The sequence below is a fragment of the Schistocerca cancellata genome, chromosome 1 (genome assembly GCF_023864275.1).
Source record: "Schistocerca cancellata isolate TAMUIC-IGC-003103 chromosome 1, iqSchCanc2.1, whole genome shotgun sequence".
NCBI lineage: Eukaryota > Metazoa > Arthropoda > Insecta > Orthoptera > Acrididae > Schistocerca > Schistocerca cancellata.
In genome coordinates, this window is record NC_064626.1 from 1,156,623,601 (window position 1) to 1,156,648,337 (window position 24,737).

At 40.8% G+C, this 24,737-nt stretch overlaps 1 protein-coding gene across 1 annotated transcript in view; it reads left to right on the forward strand.

Annotated features, from left to right (window-relative positions):
- Positions 1-974: 974 nt before the first annotated feature.
- Positions 975-24,737, forward strand: part of LOC126093379 (prostaglandin reductase 1-like) — a 42,209-nt gene continuing 18,446 nt past the window's right edge. Inside the window, exons 1-2 of the mRNA XM_049908716.1 lie at positions 975-1,316; positions 23,974-24,321. Coding sequence (XP_049764673.1) covers positions 1,062-1,316; positions 23,974-24,321 — 603 coding nt within the window. The 5' untranslated portion in view covers positions 975-1,061. The remainder of the gene's footprint in view (positions 1,317-23,973; positions 24,322-24,737) is intronic.

Sequence of the window (24,737 nt, forward strand, 5' to 3'; positions counted from 1 at the left end):
TACATAGCACACGCCCATGGGCATTTTGATCACAATAGCCATACATCAACACGATATCGACCTTTTCCGCAATTGGTAAACGGTCCATTTTAACACGGATAATGTATCACGAAGCAAATACCGTCTGCACTGGCGGAATGTTACGTGATACCACGTACTTATACGTTTGTGACTATTGCAGCGCCATCTAACACAAAGTGATAAAAGTGGTCCAACTAAAACATTCATATTTCTCTATGTACTACACGAATATGTAATAAAAAATGTGGGTTCCTATTAAAAAAACCTCAGTTGATATCCGTTTGACCTATGGCAGCGTCATCTAGCGGGCCAACCATAGCGCCATCTGGCTTACCCCTTCAAGCTAGACAAGTTTCGTTCTTTGTAGCTTTTTGGTTTGATGATTATTTCGTGAGATATTTGGCCCGGTCACTATCAATGGACCACCCTGTATACACAAGGTGGAATGTATAAGATAAAACCTATCGTAATGGGCTTCTACCGAGCACGGAAAATGCAGTATGGTTTCTTACTCTCTGCGTTCTTGCTTTCTATAGGTTCTGCTTTACGAGCCACATTGCCGAAATATCGCAGAACTTATTTTGAGTTTCAAGTGACGGAATGGCTCCTCAACCTGAAATAGCAGGACGTGACGTCACAAAACTCATAGAGCGGGATGTCAACGCTAGCTAACTCCCATGCGCCGACAGCTTAAGCCTGCTAATCCTGTTGAGGGAAGATAATAAGGTTTACTTCAGTACATATATGTATGAAGAGTATTCTTAATCATGTATTAGTTATGGTTATTCCTGTAAATAAACTGTACCAATGGATAACACATGTCCCAGGACGCTCACTGGCTTTCCTGAATGACGCAGCGGTCCCTTCACTGCCGATCCGCACACCAGACGGCGGGCGCTATGCCGCTTCCGCAATGTCCTTGACTTTCGCGCCGCCTTATATATGAGACCGGATACGGAACGTAGCCTTGCAGAAGACGTCGCATTGGCTGCAGCTTCGTGAGCACCTCAGCCGAGACAACACCTTCTGAGCCCCTTCTTATGTCAGCTGAACAACTTTTAAACTCCTGTCGGAAGCATTTCTCGCAGCTAGCTATGTCGAAGGCACGCAAATTTGTCATCGCAAGTCTCTTCGCAGGAGAGCCGAAACTCGAAAACTTCAGTATCGAGGAAGAAGAGTTACCAGCGCTGCAGGATGGCCAGATACTGTGCGAGGCGAAGTACATCAGCGTCGACCCCTATCAGAGGGCGTACACCCACAAGCACAAGGTTGGGTCTACCATGATCGGATCACAGGTATGTAAAGTTTACTGGCACCAGCCGACCATAGTTAACAGTCACATTTCCAGTTGGTCTTCTGTATCATGTTGCGCTATCTGCTTGCTTGACACGTCCTCACCCCTGCCCACACTAAACATAGCACAAGCATTCCACAATTCCACTCGTGGATTTCCTCATCTAAGTGTGGTGAAGTCGATAGCAGCACTCGATTTCAGGTTTCTGCTCCTAAACTTCACTTGTACTATCAGTTGTGTAACTATCTGTCATGAAAATATAGGTAAAGGAAAACGTGTGTTCATAGCTCAGTATTTGCTTTTCTAAGCAAATATCAGAAGTCGCTCGTAGCTAATATCTTACAATTTTTAACATATCTGCCAGCTTATTTTTGCCGGACTTCCACAAAAATTAAAATGATTATAGATCGGCCTGACCAAACACAATACCGATTCACTTTCAAGTTATGTTTGGCCTTCTAGAACAAATTTTTTAAAGACATCTCTGTCCCACCAGTTAAAGAAAAGTGTTGCCACCTAACAAAGTTTGAACAACTGTTTAGTAATTAATTTATGCTACCTGAAGGACAGCTCTATTTTAATTTATATTATCATTCAATTAACAGTCTGTTTTACATTTCTATCTAATCTATTTTAACGCGTACTATTGCGATAGCAGCTTTATTTGAGTCCAAGAGCTGTTTGTGTATAGTGTGTCTCATCTTATGCGAATTTTCGTGATGAGTCCAAAATTGGTCTTAGATTTTGCGAGTCTGCGTTATTTCAGGAATGACATTAATGAAGCCAATACGTTCGGATTACTGTTGTATGTTAAAACATGGTTTCTCCGGCTATGCTAAATAAATGTCACTTCCGAAAAAGTCTTTTATTGAATCTGATTATTATGCACCAGTTTCTGTTTTTCTCGTATTTGATACAATTTTGACATTAACGAAATGAATTGTTCACCCATGAAACTTACTGTCCTACTAAGACTTAATTGCAGTCGATGTTCAATTCACGGTAACAAAATATTGGGTAATGAATTAAAGTTGTTTCCATATTCGAAATTTGAGTTTACTTACAATTATCCTAAAGCACAATTTCGTGAAGGTCGTATGGTATCTATTGAATGAACAAGCAGGCATTCCTCATTTATTTATATAAATTATATACAAATTACATAAATACCGTATCATATTATGTACAAGAAATGGATGTAACGTGATTTAAATTTTGGTTAGGTTCAAAGAGTTCCTTGTTACGTGTCGTGATCGGCTTTGCTTTGGTAATTGATATAATATTGAATGACAATGTGTGACTTAAAATAACAAATTGATACGAATACTCCCTATTAAATGCAACGACAAATTGCTGTAATCAGCCACATTTGTTACTCTTTTCACAGGGAGTTTCGGAGAATTATACCTCCATCACAAGGTGATTTTATGTCAGTCATCAAGACATGAATATATTGTATGTACGACTGTGTAGTAATCTTTGGCACCGCCTTTCATTACTAATTGGCGGCCTTTGCAGGCGTATTTATGTGACGCACATTTGATATAAACTGAACCAGGCAGAACTTAGCACACCTTTCTTTGATTTTGATTCCGTTTGTACAGAGCGTACGTGGTGTACATATGACTGGGAAAGCAGATTGTGATCAATGATCACTGGAAGACAGTGTCACAGGTTGACAGAAAGCGTACATACTATCAGTTCACGCCTTAAGGGGGACGTTGATGCAAAACACACACTACTTGAAAAATGCACCAAATCCACAGTTTTGGAGATATGGCAATGAAATTTTGTACCATGCTTTATATGAAAGTAACACATTTAGATACAAAATCCTTTGATTATATTATTAAAGTTCTTTTGAATGAAATTTGAATTTTTATTTTCAATGAATAATGTATATTCAATTTTCTCAGAAAGTATTCAAGTGATATGTACAAAATTTTCTCTATTTCTTCTCCTTACATGTTGTAAGCTTCACTCATGAGGTTTTTGGAATAGGTCAAATAGTATAATTTTCATAATTTTTAATTATAATTCCACAAGTACAATTTTAAATTCATGCAAAATTCCAAGCACTTTGCCCCATATCTCAGCTTGCAATCAGAATTTAAAAATTAGTTCTTGAGAGATCGTTTATTTGGTTTACAGAAATATGTGTACAAAATTTCATAATTCTGGCATTCATAGAATCTGGAGACAAGGTACATAAACTTTGAAAAACAAACTTTTCAGGAAACGCAATTTAAAGTTCAACCTAACATTTTTCCTTATGTAACTTCTTCAGAAAGCACCACTTTGTACTCTGGGTCGTCTTTCCCTTCAGGGCTTCTCTTCTGGTTTCTTTTTGTCTGTCTTCTTTCCTTTACCAGGTCTTCAACTGACGTTTCACCTGCAGAGACACGCTGTAAATCTATTTTTCTCAGCATGTCTTGTGTAAAATTTCCTATCTTGAAGCCTAGTCTAACTAATACCTTCATCCTCCCGACGTTTATCCGGTTTTTTATACATTCTTTGTGATCGTGGCATAACTGAATGAAGAAAGAATCGATCTCTTGTATAAATATCCGTCAGTATCACAAGGCAAAAAAAGGATTGCTTCGACATAAACGATGCAGCTAGTTTGTTATTGTTTACAAGATACGGAACAGTGTCAAAGATTATCTATAAAATCAAATAGTATATATCATGGCCTTTTATGTGTATCCCGCACACGTTTGATTGAAAGTAATACACAGAATCGTTGTTCACTGAGCTGGTATTGAAGTGCTGCTTCAAAACGAGGGCGTGGCAGGGAGGCCGCGTCACGCTTTTAATTAATTTTTCAGGCACTTCCGATGCGGTTTCAACATTGAAAATTTGGGAACTTATTGTCCATGAGTTATACTAACAAATAAAAAATAAATCTAAACTAGAAATTTTTGGTCAATTTCATCAGCGTCCCCCATTAATTATTAACTTAAATCTACCAGACAGTAGAAATGTAGTTTCTCGAAACGCATTACCCAAAAAATAATAAAGGTCACTGGTTACAGAAATATATAATTTAAATACGTAAGTTGCGTTAGAAAATATGTCTTGGCTTTCAGTCACTGCCGCAAAAGGTGGAATAGAGATGTAATGTAACTGTAACCTGAGCACAATGTAATAAAGTCATTGGTTACATTAATCTGTTGTGGTGCTACAGAAAACTGCTGAAGATCAAATGGGTAGCTCACGTAACTAATGAGAAGATACTGAGCAGAATTGGGCAGACGAGAACTCTTCGGTACAACCTAACTAGAAGAAGGAATCGATTGATGGGACAAATTCTGAGGCATCAATAAATTAAATGCAGTGGTGGATTTTTGTTCTCTTCTGGCATTCGTCATTATCTTTCATTTCCCCTGTATTTAGGTCTAGATTACAACGCGTATCAGTAACCTCATCCGCGATTCTTTAGAAAATCGAACTCTCGTGTGTAAAACAGTTTCAAACACCAGCTTGCTTTAGAAATGAGTTAATGTACTGTTCTCGCACCTCAGAGTGTATCTATACTACCACATAACGACAACTCGTTGTTTTATGTTGTTACCAAAATAGCGAAAAGCACTTCCACGATTTTCTTCATATTTCCACGCAATACTCCAATGAACATTGGGACGATCATAGACTATACATTTTTAATATATGCGTTATACAAATACGAATGCGTGTGTGTGTGCGTTCCACATCTCCTCCTATATCATAGGAGAGATTTCTACCAAACTTCCTAAACATATACCTTACTGTCAGCTCACAACCGCTGTGGTGGTAAGAAACACCCACCTATCAAAGAGGTGGGGGTGATGAAGGTCCTTAGCCCGCAACATGTGAATTCGAACATTTTATTCATCCATTAATTGAGAATGAGAGGAATTATTGATTTGCAACATACGTTATGTACAATTTGAGACCCTTATCAAATTTTTCCTCTCTGACAATCCTTGTAGAATGACGAAATGTTTATCTCTTACTATTTTTCCGCGGTTCAAAGTACCGCATGAGGCACGGCATTGTAGTTTATTACTTCTTTACTGCAAACAGTATTCGCGACGCATTCTACAGACTGTATGCACATATAACCCAGTATTTTCGTGCGAATTTATACCATTGTACGACGCGTAGTTCAGGAGATTTGATGTCATAAAAACTGAGGTGCTTGAAAGTCTGCCTCATAATTCACGACTTTTAAATTTGTTACTTCTTTGCTACTATCAAATGGTTCAAATGGCTCTGAGCACTATGGGACTTAAATTTTGAGGTCATCAGCCCCCTAGAACTTAGAACTAATTAAATCAACTAACCTAAGGACATCACACACATCCATGCCCGAGGCAGGATTCGAACCTGCGACCGTAGCGGTCGCGCGGTCGAGACTGTAGCGCCTAGAAATGCTCGTCCACAGCGGCCGGCTTTGCTACTATCTCTCGTTACTAAAATTTTCACAGTCAGTGTCAACATATGCCGCTGAACAAATCTACAAAATTACATCATTGTGCAACACATAATTCATTAGACATGACGTCATAAATATTAAGCAGCAGGCCAGATGCTGTGTGGTATGGGCGTGGGGCATCGCGTGTTAGCCTTAGACAGGCGTTTTGTCACAGTCAGGGCGGCTCACCCCCGTCGGAGGTTCGAGTCCACCCTCGGGCATGGGAGTGTGTGTTGTTCTTAGCGTAAGTTAGTTAAGTTAGATTAAGTAGTGTGTAAGCTTAGGGACCGATGACTTCAGCAGTTTGGTCCCATAAGACCTTACCACAAATTTCCAACCTTCCAAACTGGCGTGGAAGCACAGCTATAAATAAATACCCGGCAAACGACGTGCGTCTCCACTGGTATGTAATTTATAATGGTGAACGTTGTTAACAAAAATCTCGAAGAGTTCTTGACCGATTCAGTTTAGGATTGTACACTATACCATAATGAGAAATCGATCTGACATATGACATATATGTTATTAATATACACAAAATGTAATTACATATGTAATATAAACAAATGGAGAAAGAATCGAAATACGGAGAAGAAGTGTGTTTCTACATCTGAAACACGGTGTCTGTTAAAATTTCGCGGTTTTGCTTTACATACGCGCTGTAACGGTCATGAGCATTGGTTACCGTTGAGGTCTGACGGGGTGAGATGATCTCAGTGAAGAATGCCTTTAAGGCGACAAAGATGCCATTATCAACACCTTTGCTGAGTTTAAACGAGGTCGTGTTATATGGTCACAAGAAGCCGTATGTTCCTTCTGCAATATTGCAGAAAGACTTGACAGGAATGTAGCCAATGTACCTGATTGCTGGGAGCGGTTGTCACGAGGCTGTACTACCGGAAGAAGACTGGCCTCCTAGCGGTTAAGTGGCACTACCAACAGGGAAGAGCATCGTGTTTGGTGTGTTTCTCCGGCGCATAGTATTGCACCTGCAGCAGCAATTTGAGCAGCTGTTGCCACACAATTACTTCAAGGACAGCTCTGAGTCCTAGGGCGTGTGCATTCCACCGACCCCAAACCATCGCCATTTGCGACTACAGTAGCGTCATGGGAGAGCTCTTTGGAGGGGGGGGGGGGAGGTCTATTGTTTTTTCTGATGAAAGCTTGTTCCAGTGATGGCCCTGTGTTGGGCAGAAGGAGACTAGTTGAGGGCCGCCTGCCAACCTGACTGCTTGACACATTTGCAAAAAAATGATTCAAATGGCTCTGAGCACTATGGGGCTCAACATCTTAGGTCATAAGTCCCCTAGAACTTAGAACTACTTAAACCTAACTAACCTAAGGACATCACACTCACCCATGCCCGAGGCAGGATTCGAACCTGCGACCGTAGCAGTCCCACGGTTCCGGACTGCAGCGCCAGAACCGCACGGCCACCGCGGCCGGCCCACACTTGCAATTATGACATGGTGTCCGATTTCGTATGGCAGAAGGAACATCCTTGTGGGTATCCCGCGCACACTGACCGCAAATTTGTACGTCAGTCTGGTAATTCAACCTGTCGTGCTGCCATTCATGAACAGAATTCGAAGATATCCAACACCATAACGCTCACGCTGTTGTAGACCAAGATGCTCCACAGCGTGTCGACGTGTTGCCTTGGCCTGCTGGACATACTTCTAATCGAGAGTGTATGGAATATTATTGCGCGGCAACTTCAGCGTCATCCACAAACCCTCTCTTTACTGACCGGCCAGATGCAACGGGCATGGAACACCATCCCACAGGCAGACATGCGGCACCAGTACAACACAATCAATGGACGTCTGCATGCTTGCATTCAACATTCTGACGGCCACACCGACTGTTAATGTAGCAGCACTTCTCCTTTCCAACAGCTTGTATGGAGCTAACATTAAACTGTAATATTGCAATGTTAATCACTTAAACATTTTAACTAGACAAATATATTAACGAAATTACGTTGCTCTAAATATTTGTTGATGGAGAATTCTTTTTTTCGTCAGTGCGTAATTGAGAAAATTTTTACCAAACATCTCGACAGTTTTTGACTGATTTAATTCAGATTTAGGCACGACACTCTAATGAACATTCGGACGGACACAGGTTATGTATTTCTAACGTACACAATAATTAACATATATGTAATGCATAAAGAGAGGACCTTGTTATCAAAAGTCTCAAATAGTTCTGGACTGAATTACTTCATTTTTTACGCTATACTCTAAACAACATTCGAACATCGGCTACTTTTTTTAGCGTGTATGATATGTAAATATATTTTATATAGAAAGACGAAACGTTGTTAGCAAAAATCTGGAAAAGTTCTTGACCAAATTACTTCATATTTTTACGCGATACTGTTATGAAAATGCGGACGGACGTGGACTATATAGTGCTTTTCGATATATACGACACACAAATACATATGTGGTATGTAAAGGAAAAAAATTGTCGGCAAAAATCTCGGAAAGCTCTTGAGCGAATTACTTCACATTTTTATACTTGCACTGTGCAGTAACGAATTATGAGACAGACATTGGCTATATATGTATTTTAAATGGCGATTTACAGGTTTTCTTTTAAATTCGAATGCGAGAAAGAAACTGCAGTACTGTGCTGTAAAAATGTGCGTTAGTATTTTCTTTCTCGCAGCTATTTTCTGCTTACGTGACAGGTCCTGTAAACCTTAGACAAATTGTTTTCCCTACACAAATCATCTTCCCTTCTCAATAATCCGAACAAAAATGGTTCACCGTTGGTTCTACAGCCAACAGGATGGTTGTGTTTATGGCTTATCGGCCATGGAATCTGAGTCGCCCGTAACTTAGTTGAAATGGTTCACATGGCTCTGAGCACTATGGGACTTAACATCGGAGGTCATCAGTTCCCCAGAACTTAGAACTACTTAAACCTAACTAACCTAAGGACATCACACACATCCATGCCCGAGGCAGGATTCGAACCTGCGACCGTAGTGGTCGCGCGGTTCCAGACTGAATCGTCTAGAACCGCTCAGCGATACCGGCCAGCAGTAATTTAGTAATCCCACACTTTCACAGAATAAAATTATACAGAATACTGTCTTTATACTGTCTTTGAAACTACTATCCTCACCGATCAAACAGCTGTAGATGTTTTTGACAACCCGTAAGTCAATGGTACCAACCGATTTACCCTTTCATTTTAAGCGACATCAGTTCCCCATCAAGGTTTCGTCTACAATACAATAACAATAAACAAGGCTCAAGGGCAGAGAGCGGTGTACGAGGACAGAGAAAGGCAGTAGAGCGTAGAGGAAATGGTCGTAGAGACGAAGAAGGGGGGGGGGGGAGCATGACCGAAGAGAGAGGGAGGTAGACTTTAAGGTGTGTGTCAAATGAATTAGCAATTGCGAAGCAATGCTGGGTTCACTTGTAACATTGTATTCCGGGATATGTGACGTTCAATGATATAATAACTATGTTATATGTAAATACTATCTGCAAAATGTGTTGTGAATGCAGTCAATAGTAAAGAAGTAATAAATTAAAACGGCATACTTGATGTGATTGATTTGCAGCATAAATAGCGAAAATGTACATATATCAAAAAATTTTTGCTTCACCTCGGTTCCGAGAGTTCCCGAACCTGTACAGAAAATTGGAATAGAGATCAAATTAAACTTCATTTCCACCCTTTCTATTGCTCATGAAGACAACACATTGCATTTTGTATCACGAAACAGCGAGACCTTCCGAGCTTATGGTCCAGATTGCTTTACATACCAGTACCTCTAATACCCAGTAGCACGTCCTGTTGCATTCATGCATGCCTGTATTCGTAGTGGCATATTATCCACAAGTTCATCAAGACACTGTTGGTCGAGATTGTCCCACTCCTCAACGGCGATTCGGCGTAGATCCCTCAGAGTGGTTGGCGGGTCACGTCGTCCATAAACAGACCTTTTCAATCTATCCCAGGTATGTTTGATAGGACTCTTGTCTGAAGTACATGCTGCCAAATAGTCGAGCGATGTCGTTATCCAGAAGGAAGACATTCTCAAGATGTACACGATGAGACGAATGCCTCGCCAATATGCTGCCGGTATAGTTGCACTATCTGTCGGAGGATGGCATTCACGTATCGTACAGCCATTACGTGGTCTTCCATGAGCACCAGTGGCGAACGTTGGCCCCACATGATGCCACTCCAAAACAGCAGGGAACTTCCACCTTGCTGCACTCGGTGAACAGCGGTTATAAGGCGTTCACCTTGACCGGGCTGCCTCCAAACACGTCTGCGACGATTGTCTGGTTGAAGGCATATGTGACACTCATCGGTGAAGGCACCGTGATGGCAATCCTAAGCGATCCATTCAGCATGTTGTTGGGCCATCTGTACCATCCTGGATGGTGTCGTGGTTGCAAGATGGACCTCGCTATGGACGTTGGGAGTAAAGTTGCGCCGGCCGTTGTAGCAGAGCGGTTCTAGGCGCTTAAGTCTGGAACCGAGCGACCGGTACGGACGCAGGTTCGAATCCTGCCTCGGGCATGGGTGTGTGTGATGTCCTTAGGTTAGTTAGGTGTAAGTAGTTCTAAGTTCTAGGGGACTTATGACCTAAGATGTTGAGTCCCATAGTGCTCAGAGCCATTTGAACCATTTTTTTTGGGACTGATGACCTCAGATGTTAAGTCTCGTAGTGCTCAGAGCCATTTAGTAAAGTTGCGTATCATACAGTCTATTGCTCACAGTTTGAGTTGTAAAAATGCTCACCATAGATCGGAGTTCGCCTTGGATCAGATTGTTATCAAGTAGACTAGGTGCATATTCTGAATCGTAGCGACCAGGATTTGATCACTGGTTATCCACAGTCATAACATCGGACAGACTTCGTACCCATCCTTTCAATATAACAAACAAGATTAGCACTCTCATCCCCCCTCCCAAACACCTTATTTGAGAGTCGTGTGTGGACTAATGTCAGTTATAACGTCGCAGTTCACATTAATAAGTCAGGTAATGAACAGGTGTGCCAGTCAGATTGCTCTGAGCACTATGGGACTTAACATCTGAGGCCATCAGTCCCCTAGAACTTAGAACTACTTAAACCTAACTAACCTAAGGATATCACACACATCCATGCCCGAGGCAGGATTCGAACCTGCGACTGTAGCGGTCGCGCGGTTCCAGACTGAAGTGCCTAGAAGTGCTCGGCCACTCCGGCCAGTCAGGCGTGCCAGTCCATTCATTGTCAAGCAGAAATGAAGTTTTGAGTCAACGCATGCAGGTGCGCTCACAACTGCAGTTTGATACAAGGACTACAGCAAATATTTGCAGCAATGTTCGAATGTTTTAGATCCCCTCTGCGGCTTGACTTTACTTTGTAACATTCTGTTAGTTTCCATGAATTTTTTTAGAGTTACTTGCTTTTCTACTGGCTACTAAAATTTGCGCTTGAGTGACACTGCTGTAAATTAAATAATTATTTATCTAGTAGTTTTCCGGAAATTTAGGCTGGTAACACGTTCATGGATGACTAAAGACGAATGAAAACAGCAAATCAATTCTTGTCCACCTGTCTCATCTAATAGAAGGTTTAATCGAATTTTTATTTATACTAGAATATAAAAAGTCACACTAGATAAAATTAGCTTTACCATTTGCCCCACCCCCACCTCTCCCCAGACAATAAACCTGTGTGCGGAGCTGTTTGCATGTTAAGGATCTGGCAGATAACATTGACAGTAGCCTTAGAACTTATGCAGATTATACAGTTACCTGTAATGGAGTAGTATCTGAAGAATGGTGCAAAAATATTGACAGATCCCGACAATATTTCAAGAAGTTGCAAAGTTTTGAAGCTTGATCTAAAATGTTCAAAACTGTAAAACTATGCACTTCACACAGTGCCGAAACGGATTATACCGTGGGTAAAGAATATCACTACTACGACAGTAGTTTATTCATGAATAAATCATGGGTGTAGTAAATGTCAGAATATCGACTACAATGATCACATAGGCTCAATCGTAGGGCAACGGGGTGGCAGTCGCCCGTGGTCGACCTGGGATTTGAGAACCACTCGAAACACTTCGTTACAATCCAAACAATATCTAGGAGAGTGACAAGTAGACAACAAGCGAAATTTACGAGGCAGCTTCGCGCGGCGCACTGCGATGCAACGACGGAAAAGCGAGCCAGTTCAAGGCCTACTGGTTCCTACAGGTTGCGGCTGCAGTTAGTGTGCCCTTGACGCGCTTGACCTCTTGACGTCAGCTGTAATTTACTCCCAACTGACGGTCAATCTAGAGGTTGGCTGCGTGCCTTTCTCTGCTGCATACAGCGGCACTAAATATAGGGACCGAAGTGGGCAGCGCCTTTCTTAAGACGCTGGATTTAGATTCGGAAGAAACAGAACTCAGACCGATTGGGCATCATTGATTTAGATTCTCCTTAATTATTCGTACTAATTTTATGGCTATCTCCTTCTCCTGCTTCGTTGGATTGTACTTCTTCTTAAGAGTTATGTTGTGGAGTCCTTGTTGTATAGGTTTCCCTCCTGATGGACACCACATTCAGTACTGGAAGAAAGGTTGGAATACGGTGTATCATGACACGGTAATAAATTTAGAAGGCTTTTGTCGGAGTTGCCAATCACTGCGCGATTCTACACTTGTACATCTCCATCGTAAATATCCTGTCGTAAGAGTTTTCACGCACACAGCGTCACTGTCTTTCATTAACTTGTCTGGTAAGAGCAAGACGTCTTATTTGCTAGTGAAATATTCTGAAGGCGTGTTTGAACATTTCCTTGCCTACAGTATCCGTTTCTACTGTGGCACTTGGAAGAACAGATCAGTCACTTCAGTCTGCGTTCAGGGCTACTAAGAAAAATTGACATAATCTCGAATATACTTCAGTAACAGTGAAACATTATTTATGAACCACAATTACTGCACTTTGTCAGTGCTGTAGGAGGCGGTGTTTACATCTAGTGTTGTAGTCTTCTTTATGAAAACTTTTCATCTAGAAAGATCGCAAGGATGGGTACGTTGATCATCTGGAAAGATCGCAAGGATGGGTACGCTGACCACTAGTTAAATGACCATCTTAATCGTCTGACTGGATCATCATCGTAACAGTCCCATCACATTTCCTGGAAGTACACCACAAATAGTTTTCAACCAAACGACAGTAATGAATGTAATTGTGTCTCTTAACAAAGGATCAGGGCAACTGCATATAAGACATCCGAAGGACACTGAATACGAAAGCGTCTGTTCAAACAGAAATGAACCAGTTCCTTCGGTTTCCAAACAATACTATCATTGGCTTAAGAATAAACCACATTTCATATCCCTGTAAGACACTAGCGGAAGTAACTTACTCGCCAAGTACATTCAGACAGAAAAATCATAGCTTTTATAATTTGACCATATGAAGTGTGTACCTGGAAACTTTTCAAAACAATTGTTGTCTCACAGCCTACACAGTTACTCTGAACAACTGTGAAGTAACACAAGAAGATGTAAAGAAAACGTGATGACTCAGTTTTAGTGCCAATTTATGCATATTTACCGACACATTTCGTCAATGAACTAGTGTCTTTGCTTCTCCAAAACAATTTTGTTCATTATACATACGTCTGTACTCCTTCTCGGCAGAAGACTGTTTCGCCGACTGCCTTATTTTCATTTTGTACCTACTAATCCTCATATTCACGGCACAGTGGAGTAGTAATTGTTTAAGAAATTGCAGTAAGTGGATAAATGTCAGACTACAAATTCAGAAGTTCAATATTCAATGATTCAATACTTAAACAGTTCCAGGACATTTTCCGTCAATTACCGTTTCTTTTTCTTTTTAACTGCATGCCATGATTTGCATACGTAAAAAATTCCAACTTTCCCTGTGGTTTGGAGTCAGCCCTAAACATGATCAACCTACTGTAGTATTTTAAGGAAAGTCATTAAAATGTCCAGAAGTATGGATATCCTGACATAAATAAGCAATGCAGATAATATGATTTAAACTACATGAGACATTGTCAAACGGGAGACAGGACAGCCAGTCAGTGTACGAGATTCCATAACAATTAAACTAAATACCAATGTTGTGACATTATCTACAAGTTGCAAGTACGTTCAAGAATCACTTTCAAAACGTAGGCGCAAATATAGGAATAAATGGTTCACTTAAAGAGTATATTAAAAAGAATATTCAATAAAACTTTAAGCAACTAGAGATAGCAGCAATAACCTTCAGCAACATTAATACAGTTTTACAATTGTTGAAGGAGTGGAAAATTTTAATCCTTGGGCTAGTAATCACAAAGGAAGTCTCACAGCGTTTCATTCTGGATCCACTTCTATTTCTTATACATGTGAATAACCTTCCACTTAATATTCAACAAGCAAATCTGCTACCTTTTGCAGACGATACTAGTTTTATAATAAATCCAATTAGAGAGAAAGCAACAGAAGAGTTAGTAAATGGTTTTATCAAAATAATTATTAAGTGGTTCTCTGAAAGTGGGATCTGTCTAAATTTTGAAGAAAACACACTACATTCAATTCCGTAGAACAAACAGAGTCCCACCAAAAACTTATGTCCACATGACCAGGAGTCAGTAAGTAGGGTAAAATGCTCCATAATTTTAGGTATACATTTTGATGAAAATTGTAACTAGAAGAATCATTTTACTGAGCTTCTCAAACAATTAAGTACAACTACTTTTGCTCTTCGCATAATTACTAATCTCGGAAACAAATGTATCAACCTGTTGACATATTTTGCTTATTTACACTCAATAATGTCGTGAGGAACAATTTTCTAGGGTAACTCATCACGTAGAAAAAAAGAATTTGCTGCACAAAAGCGACCAGGAAGAATAATAAGTGGTGTTCATCCACAGACGTCATCTAGGCACCTCTTCTAGAACCTATGCATTTTAACTATTCCGTGACAATAATTATTTTCACTAGTGAAATTCACCGTAAGTAATCTGCCACAATCTGGCAAGAAAATTGATGTACACACATACAAAACTAGAGGAAAAAGTGACCTTTAGTAACCATTATAGAAGCTTTCGGTACCTCAGAGAGGAGTTCAATAAGCAGCAATAAAAAATTTTAATCATTTACCCAATAACATAATATATCCGAAACGGGGTGAGGCAAGATTTAAATCTAATTTAAAGTCATGCCCCGTGGATAACTCCTTATTTTCGACTCACGAATTTTTACTTAAAAACTGACTGCTAGTAATAGATAAATAATAAAATAAAATAAACTTGTTGTAAGTGTAGTTGCAGGAGTAGGAATAAAATGATAATGTGTTCTATAATGTTAACACTTATCATGTATAAATATCCTACAAACTGACTTGATCCATATCATTTCGATAAAAGAGGCGTTCAAATGATCTACGGAATATATAACTAACTAACTAGGTTCTTGGCCGATTTACTTCAAGTTTCTAATCAGATGAAACAACGAAGAAAATTAAATGTTTAACAAATAAAATATATCGCTTTAAACAGACTTTAATTCCTATTACTAGAATAGATTAGAGCGGCAATACTCGTCTTGGAGATACACCATATGATTAAAAGTATCAGAACACCCTCCAAAAATTATGTTTTTTCATATTAGGTACAGTGTGCTGCCACCTACTGCCAGGTACTCCATATCAGCGCCCTCAGTAGTCATTAGACATACTGAGATAGCAGAATGGGGCACTACGCGGAACTCACGGATTTCGAACCTGGTCAGGTGATTGGGTGTGACTTGTGTCACATGTCTGCACGCATTATATCCACACTCCTAAATACTCCTAGGTCCACTGCTTCCTATGCGAAAATGAAGTGGAAACGCGAAGGGACACGTGCAGCACAAAAGCGTACAGGCCGACCTCGTCTGTTGACTGTCAGTTGAAGAGGGTCGTAATGTGTAATAGGCAGACATCTGTCCAGATCATCACACAGGAATTCCAAACTGCATCACGATCCACTGCAAGTACTTTGACGGTCAGGCGGGAGGTGAGAATACTTGGATTTCATGGTCGAGCGGTTGCTCGTAAGCTACACATCACGGTGGTAAATGTCAAACGATGCCTCGTTTTGTGCAAGGACGACTGGACACCGGAAAAACGTTGTGTGGAGTGACGAATCACGGTACACAATGTGGCGATCCTGTGGCAGGGTGAGGATTTAGCTAATGCCCGGTGAACGCCATTTGCCAGAGTGTGTAGTGCCAACAGTAAAATTCGGAGGCGGGGGTGGTATGGTGTGGTCGTGTTTTCCACAGAGGGGGCTTGCACCCGTTGTTGTTCGCGTGACACTATCACAGCACAGACCTACATTGGTGTTTTAAGCATCTTATTTTTTCCCACTGTTGAAGATTGCATCTTTAAACACAATCGAGCACCTGTTCATAATGCACGGCCTGTGGCATTTAAAGAATAAGACAGCAAAATTTCAGGGTGTCTGTCTAACAATAAAAAGATCATTAAGCAAAAGGGAACAAAAGAAACGGAATTCAAGTTGATCTTTGGCTCTGATATCAAACAAGGAAGACATGAATCGGACTGACACCTCAGAAATGGAATAGTTCAGTCAAAGTACGTAAACTAGAACATAGGTTTAGAAAACAAGATACTGGAAATTGCAATAATAGAAGAAACTGTCGCATATAAGTGGAAGGAACATGTAAGAATGCAACAAGGCAGATAACTTAAAGAAAGCTTTCCAATATATATCCAAAGTGGTAAGAGATGTACATTAGTCCAGGAAGAGTTGGAGGTAAAAAAATTGTAGTCGGAACAGGTTCAACAGGTACCTCGAAAGTAATTCACGAATGAAGAAGATGGTCATGAGGCTGAGACTACGAGCGAATTTGATCAGGTATGTATACACTAAAAATAGTACATGAGTTTGGCTACTTAGGCTGAAAAATAACAGCTGGTGATCGAAGTAAGGAGAAATAAAAGTTCAGACTGGCAATAACAAAAGAAAAGTATCGGAGAAATAGATATATGTTAACAGCGAATATTAACTTAAGTCTTAGAAACCCTTTTGTTAAAGTAGTTGTCCAAAGTGTACCCTTATATGGAAACGAAATAAGGACAGTAAATTGAATGTGAAATTAGCATCTCTTTTTACTTATACCTCATCTCATACTACAGCTTTTAGCTTACCCCTAACACATTTTTAATAAGCCTCAACTGATTTGTATGAACCTGCCTCCGGGTTTAAAGTGCGTTGTTTTAATTTCCATTAGTTGTGCATAATGTACAGAGAGTCCACTAGCAATTTGGTCTACATTCGTCGGTTCAGCCTGAAAATTTTCTATAAAAATGTTTTCAGTAAGTGTCGTATTATTCTGCTTCACACTAGTTAGAAAATTGACTATTTAAATAACATTTAAACACCAAAACAATAATTGTAATTGATTTTTCCTGTCCGTCTCTTAAGAAATCTGCATTGAAACCAAATTTTCTTTTTCTGACAGGTACCTCAATAATGTGCCTAGATTCCTCATAAGTAGCTGACAGTTTCCTAGAGGGTATCTGTAGACTGTTACATTTATCAGAGAATCATTCTGCATCAATAACTCACAAGCGTATGCTTCAAGGTTCTTATCAAGATAAAAACTATTTGTTTCAATAGTTTTGAGTTTGTGTCCAACTTCTACATATGTTACGACTCCTCCGTTTCCCATTTTAGTTCTACACGAAAATGTTCCAATTCTATAAGTCTTGAACCAAAATGGTCAAGTACTTTTCGAGATGTTTCATAAGAACGTTTCTCCTTTGTAAAACATATACTTGTTTATATATTCAGTGTAGTAAAAGATATATAGCCTATGTCCATCCAGATGTTTATTAGGGAATCGTGTCGAAATTTCAAGAAATCGGCTGAGAACTTCCAGAGTTTTTGGGTAACAACCTTTCACCTTGCTATATTTTAAAATATATGTGTTTCAATTCAGATTAAGAAATCTTATGTAGACTGTAATCTTCTTCTTTTCTCGAAGGTAAAGTGTGCAAAATTTCATCAACGTCAAAATAAAACTATAGTTTTGTTTGAATTACAAACAAAAAAGCAAACAAATAGTCACCATTCTTTACACATGTAGATATAAGGGGCAGTCAAATGAAAATGAAACCAATGGAAGAATTCAAATAAACTGTTTTTTTTTTTTTTTTTATTTCAAAAGCAATAGCCATAACTGTTCATACATTTATCCCACTGTGAGACTAGACGGTCAATGCTTTCATTGGAAAAATATTTGGAGTAGCTTAAGGTACCATGATTCAGCCGCAGCAGATCAATAGCAGGTAATGTCTGTCATCAGGGCTCCAAAAATTTGAAATTGGATGGCAAGAGATCAGAACCCCGTAGAGGATACTTCCCAGAGTAACCTCTGGAGCGTACTCGAAACAATCTTGACAACATGTAGCTGGGCATTACCCTGCAACAGAGTGTTACCAAGGTTGTCTCGAATACGCCGCAGAAGTTTCGTTGGGAAGCTCTTAAACAATCTCCTGATACCTCATCTCTCCCCAAACGATTTCCATATTTTTGGAGCCCTGCAGAAAGTCATTTGCAGACGCTGATTTCCTTCGAATGAAGAGGTACATGCCTGAGTAAAATCATAATTCCGGAGGCAACTGCTAACATTTTTCCACGAAGGCACTGACCATGTTGTCTCACAGCGGAATAAATTTATTAATAGTTACTAAATAATGGTGGGAATACATTGACGTCGCATTTTCGTTATACTCTTATATCATTTATCAGTACCGATGTTTTCTTGTTAACTGTTGTGTCATGAATTAATGGTAATTGACCTCGAGCTAACAATGTCCTTCCTTTTTAAGAAAAAATTGTTAGTAATTTTCTGGTTATTTCTTCACTTAGATTCTCCTGACTTAAATTTAGGACACTGCACCATGTTAGGGTTAGACGTATGTAGCTTTGATGTCTCAGGACTTAGTCTGGTTAGAATAGATAGTTGCTTATAACCCTGACACTGTAATATAGAGTATTGTAAATTCTCCAAAAATGACCGTTACGTGCTGTAAAATTACTAGAAGCAATTGACACCAGCATGGTGTACGAAATAGACTAAAATAATATGTGCTTATTAATTCTATGTGTAAAATATTCTGAAAGTATTTGTATGGAGTGTAGCCATGTATGGAAGTGAGACATGGACGATAACTAGTTTGGACAAGAAGAGAATAGAAGCTTTCGAAATGTGGTGCTACAGAAGAATGCTGAAGATAAGGTGGGTAGATCACGTAACTAATGAGGAGGTATTGAATAGGATTGGGGAGAAGAGAAGTTTGTGGCACAACTTGACTAGAAGAAGGGATCGGTTGGTAGGACATGTTCTGAGGCATCGAGGGATCACAAATTTAGCATTGGAGGGCAGCGTGGAGGGTAAAAATCGTAGAGGGAGACCAAGAGATCAATACACTAAGCAGATTCAGAAGGATGTAGGTTGCAGTAGGTACTGGGAGATGAAGAAGCTTGCACAGGATAGAGTAGCAGGGAGAGCTGCATCAAACCAGTCTCAGGACTGAAGACCACAACAACAACAACGTGTAAAATATTAGGCACTCGATTAAAAGTGGACACTGGTCAGTTCTAAACACTGCAGACGCCGTGGCACTACCATCAGCAGCCATGTACCATCGCTGGTGAGTGTGTCATGACAGTAAATGATCTATCGTGTTTGGACGCACCCATGACCACATCGTGACCGACGATGGTAGTTTTTCTGCTGTATCAACGTGTACTCTGTCTTACGAATCTATAAAAAAGGATGTTTCGTTCGCATTCGCGTAGAATACGGTGGTCTTAAACGATCCTGCACACAGTTTCCGACAGCACAATGTAAAGGAAAGTGCATTCAGTGGCCATATGGAGTTCGGTATACCGCAGAAGGAGCATGAAACTGCATGTCTGCAATGGGCCAAATCAGAAACTGCGGAGAAATTAGTTTTGTTAATGAGTCGCAATGAAGCATTGAATCCGCATGACAGAGGTGTTTCCTTGTTGTATTAAGGGTCGTTTTCGTGCTACGACTTGGCTCCACTCATTCAGACTGCGCTAAACATGTATTAGGCTACTAAAGTTCTTCTGGGTTTGAGGCCGCATTGTCAGTTAGCAGTACACCCTGAGGATGGCGACTTGCAACAGTCGCCATAACGTTACAGTTGACAATGCGGCCTCAAACCCAGAAGAATCTAATTGAATGTTACAAAGGCCGCTGAGGCCTACGTTTACGTGAATTAGGTTATTCATTTGAAACTGTCAGTGACGGTTTGTTGCCGTTTCTTCAACACATTTGCGATGTGTGTACTGCAGACATTCTTGTCCTCCAAGACAAAAACGTCAGTGAGTTGCCGCAATGGATATAGAATGCCTAGAAATGCCTGTGGCTTCTTCCTCACCGATTTGATAAAATTATTACAAACGATATTACATTGTATTAGGGAGTGATGCCCTCTGAGCGTGAAATCTGCGGGTGTCGCTCATGTTGCTATGTTGTACGGTAAGCTGTCGAAGCTGAATGAATGTAGCAAAATACAACACGACTTAGACAATGTCGAATGAGTGGTATGATAAATGGAAACTAGCTGGCAAAGTGGAAAAATACAATTTAATGCGTATGAGAGAATTACTATTGTCCTGCTTGACACAGTCAAGTCGTTTAAGTATCTGTGCATAACGTTGCAAAGCGACACGGAATGAAACTATCATGTGAAAACTGTGGTAGGCAAAAGAATGGTCGACTTCGGCTTATTGGGAGAATTTTTAGGAAAGAGTGGTTCACCTGTAAAGGAGAGCGCATATAGGACGATGGTACGAGCTATTCTTGAGTACTGCTCGAGTGTTTGGTATCCGTACCACGTCCAATTGAAGGAAGACATCGAAGCAATTCAGAGGTGGGCTTATAGATTTGTTACCGGTGAGTGTGATAAAACGTAATTGTTAAGAAGATACTTCGGGAATTAAAATGGGAATCATTGCAGGAAACACAAATTTCTTTCCCAGAAACAATGAAAAAATTTAGAGTCTAGTATGTGAAGCCGAATGCCATGCTATTCAGCTGCCACCAATATACATTGCGCGTAAGGACCACGAAGGAAAGATACGACAAATCAGGGCTAGTACGGAGGCACGCAGACAGTCATTTTTCGCTCGTTGTATTTGCGTGTCGAGCAGGAAAGGAAATGTCTATCAGTGGTACAGGATGCCCTCCACCACGCACCAAATGGTGGTTTGCGGAGTGTGTATGCAAATTTACATACAGAAAAAATACGAGCGCTATTCATCAACTAATTTCCTTGAATATTCTCATGTTGAAAAATGACAAGGAGCGATCTGTGTTACTTGGTAAAAAAAGTTTCTCTAGTCAAAATCACATAAATACTTCCTTATTTTGGACAACTCGATTGTACATACTCTACATATACGCCGTCTAAGGTGGATCATCAATGAACGGAACATGTCTAGCTAACGTAAACCGATGTGCTAATTTGCAATTTCACAGTATATTGCGATTTTTAAGACTTAGCAATAGTGTGTGACACTAAATATACGGATACGACCATGTGCACAAGGTACCAGTTGATAGTCAAGTTTTTGCTTCTTACGATCCTTTGTATAATATGCTACTTTTTATCTTCTGATACGATAGCTTACATTGTGGTTCCAACTCAGCAATGAACACGATTTGAAACTAAAATGGTTGTTCAGCAGAATATGCAACCAATGTCTGTCGAAAACCGTTTTGTCGAAAATAAAGAAGATTTTTTGACAGCAGTTTCCGTGTTCGTACAGCGTGCGTAGTAGTAGTGATAGTGGCTCCTCGGCGAAACAAACCTTGAACCAGTAGGTTGTGAGCACCGGAGAACTTAGGTCATGTCATTGTTTCTTCAGAGCCATATTCTCTCAACATGTGGCTGCAATCACAATTGCCACAATTTCCGAGGTACATTCTGTAATAGCGAAATTAGTATTATATTAACACCTTCAGCAGCTGACGGGCGTTGATATATATCAACGGGGACAGGTGAAAATGTGTGCCCCGTACGGGACTCGAACCCTGGATCTCCTGCTTACAGGGCATACGCTGCATCCATCTGAGCCAACAAGTGCACAGATTATAGCACGACTGCATGGACTATCTCGCGCACGCCTCCCGCTAGACCTACATTCTCACCTTATACGTCCACACACTACATTCGTGGTGTCCCTACCCAACACACTCACTACTTGGGGAAAGCATTCTTACCAAGTCCCATAAGAGTTCGGGTAATATGTGTGCATGCAAAGAACAGACACCATATCCATATAAGTATATAGTCCTGACAATACCGGCCATGACCTTCTTCTGTGCGGATGCACACTTATTACCCGAACTGTTACGGGACTTAGTAAGAATGCTTTCCCCAAGTAATGAGTGTTGAGTAGGGACACTACGAATGTAGTGTGTGGACATATAAGGTGAGAATGTGGGTTTCGCGGGAGGCGTTCGCGAAATAGTCCCTGCAGTCGTGCTATCCTCCTGCCCTTGTTGGCTCAGATAGATAGAGCGTCTGCCACTTACGCAGGAGATCCTCGGTTCGAGTACCGGGCTGGGCATACATTTTCACCTGTCCCCGTTGATATATATTAACGCCCGTCAGCAGCTGAAGGGGTTAATATAATTCTAATTTCGTTGTAGACGGTTGAAGGTCATCAATGGCGTCTGTCCGAAAGAACAGACACCATATCCATACAAGTATATTCTCTAACAAGGTTCTTTCTGGCAAAAAATTGTGTAGCTATTGAAATTTGTCACGCATTTCGCAAAGTTTATTGACGAAAAGTAATGAGTGATTGTGCAGACAATCGTGCCGTCTGTGCAACAAATGGGTGAACCAATGTCCGTGGTGAACAGAAAACTAGTCGACTGCTTATCGAATGCAAATCTGATTCAACTGATTGACGAAAGGGTTAAAGAAAACCATCTCGGGGATTTCTGTTAATTTTTCACTGATTAGTCTTACTTTCCTGCTCAAAGAGATTACTGCAGCCAACTTAGGTTCCATCAGAACAGTTGCGTCCAGATACTATGCTAAATTTCAGAAAAGGGAAAGGAATTAAGCAATGAGTCGCTGTCCAGTATTGTAACCAGATGTAGTTAGAATCTGACTACGTATGTGTTAAAGTCGTAAAGTAACATGTGCTGTCACGAGATTAACTAGTCTATACGACTAGATTTAAACACAGTTCGGATGGCTATTCAATAGCTGAAATCTAGATCTGCAGTACAATATAGGTTGGATAGCAACTCACTGGTGAATTCCTCTTCCTGTTTTTAACTACAGATGATTTGGACTACCGGAGATGTAATGATAAACTTGTGCCTAAAATTCTTTCTGAAGAACAAAAGACACAGCCTACGGCAGCAGTACTACCGTTTCTTCAGAATTACGAAAGGGAAGGTGACACTTTTCACGACAAGACTGTGGCAAGAGGCAAGATGTGGGGTCCGAACATGAATGCAGAAACAAAACTACGCTCGATGCAGTAGGGTCACACTGGGTAACCGCTAAACCCCGCAAAGTGTTCGAGGACACTTTCCAGCAAGGTACTCATGGCAGCTGTTTTCTAACTGAGAAAGGGAATATTGCTAGTGGAATTCTCGGAGATATATTGCACAATTCACGCTCAAAGTTACTATAACACTCTAAAAACCACGACAAGGGACGTTCGAAACAAAAGTCGTGGCTTGATTTTCCCACATGACAACACCTGAATGCATGGACGTATTGCGGCCAAAGAGTGAGAGTTCAGATGGTGAAATATTCGGTCACCCTGCCTTCAGCACTGAGTGGCACTTTACGATTATCATCTTATGACAGATGTGAAGAAGTGGCTTGGTTCAAGCGCTTTGGCGGTGATGAAGAGCTGAAAACCATCACGGAAAGATGTCTCCAATCGCAGGTGGCAGAAAATGTTTCATTGATGTGAACGCTGTTCGGAAAAGTAAATTAGTGTGCAGTTTCACAGTATTGAGAAACAAACATTCACATTTTTTTAAAATAGTAAACGCAGTTAATATTATAAATAGCCCCATTATTTCTCTCGCGTCTCAATTGCTGCCAGATTCTCAGTTTGCTTGCGGTTTCATTACAGGTGGCGCGTATCGTCGAGAGCAAGTCACCACAGTTCCCAGTGGGGAGGTATGTGGTTGGGTCTTGGGGCTGGCGAGACCGCACAGTGGTCAACGTGGCGGCGAAGGGTGACGAAGTACAACCACTGATGCCTGTACCCGACATTGGTGACCTGCCGTTGTCGCTGTCGCTGGGGGTGCTGGGAATGCCGGGAGCCACCGCCTACTTTGGACTGCTGGACATCTGCCACCCAAAGCCGGGGGAGGTGGTGGTTGTCAGTGGCGCGGCGGGTGCCGTGGGCTCCATAGTGGGACAGATAGCGCGCATCAAGGGCTGCAAGGTCATCGGCATCGCTGGCTCTGACGCGAAGGTAAGCATTTTGTGTTCGTTCATCCCACTGCATTTTTCTCTGTTTCCATTCAACTTCTTCCAGATAGTGAAGACTGCCTCGTTAAGGACCCAAAATATTGCTGTGGCAGCCATGGATGAAATAGTCCACCGCTAGTATCAGTACCGAAGACGTTACACACGAGTTGTCAGATGTGTGATAGGGGACAGTTACCAGTTTTATGATTTTTGAGGTTTTAATTGTTACTATCCTTTCCAGGACATTTGTTGTCACGGCTCAGTCTGGTTAAACTCATGTTTCTAACATGTACTAAAACTGCGTATACATCCTACTCTCCTGTCCCCCCTGTCTGTCTATCTGTTGCTCCCCCACCTCTTTATCCACCTCCACCTCTTTCCCACTCTCTGTGCCATCACCTTCTGCTGCTTTCTCTATTC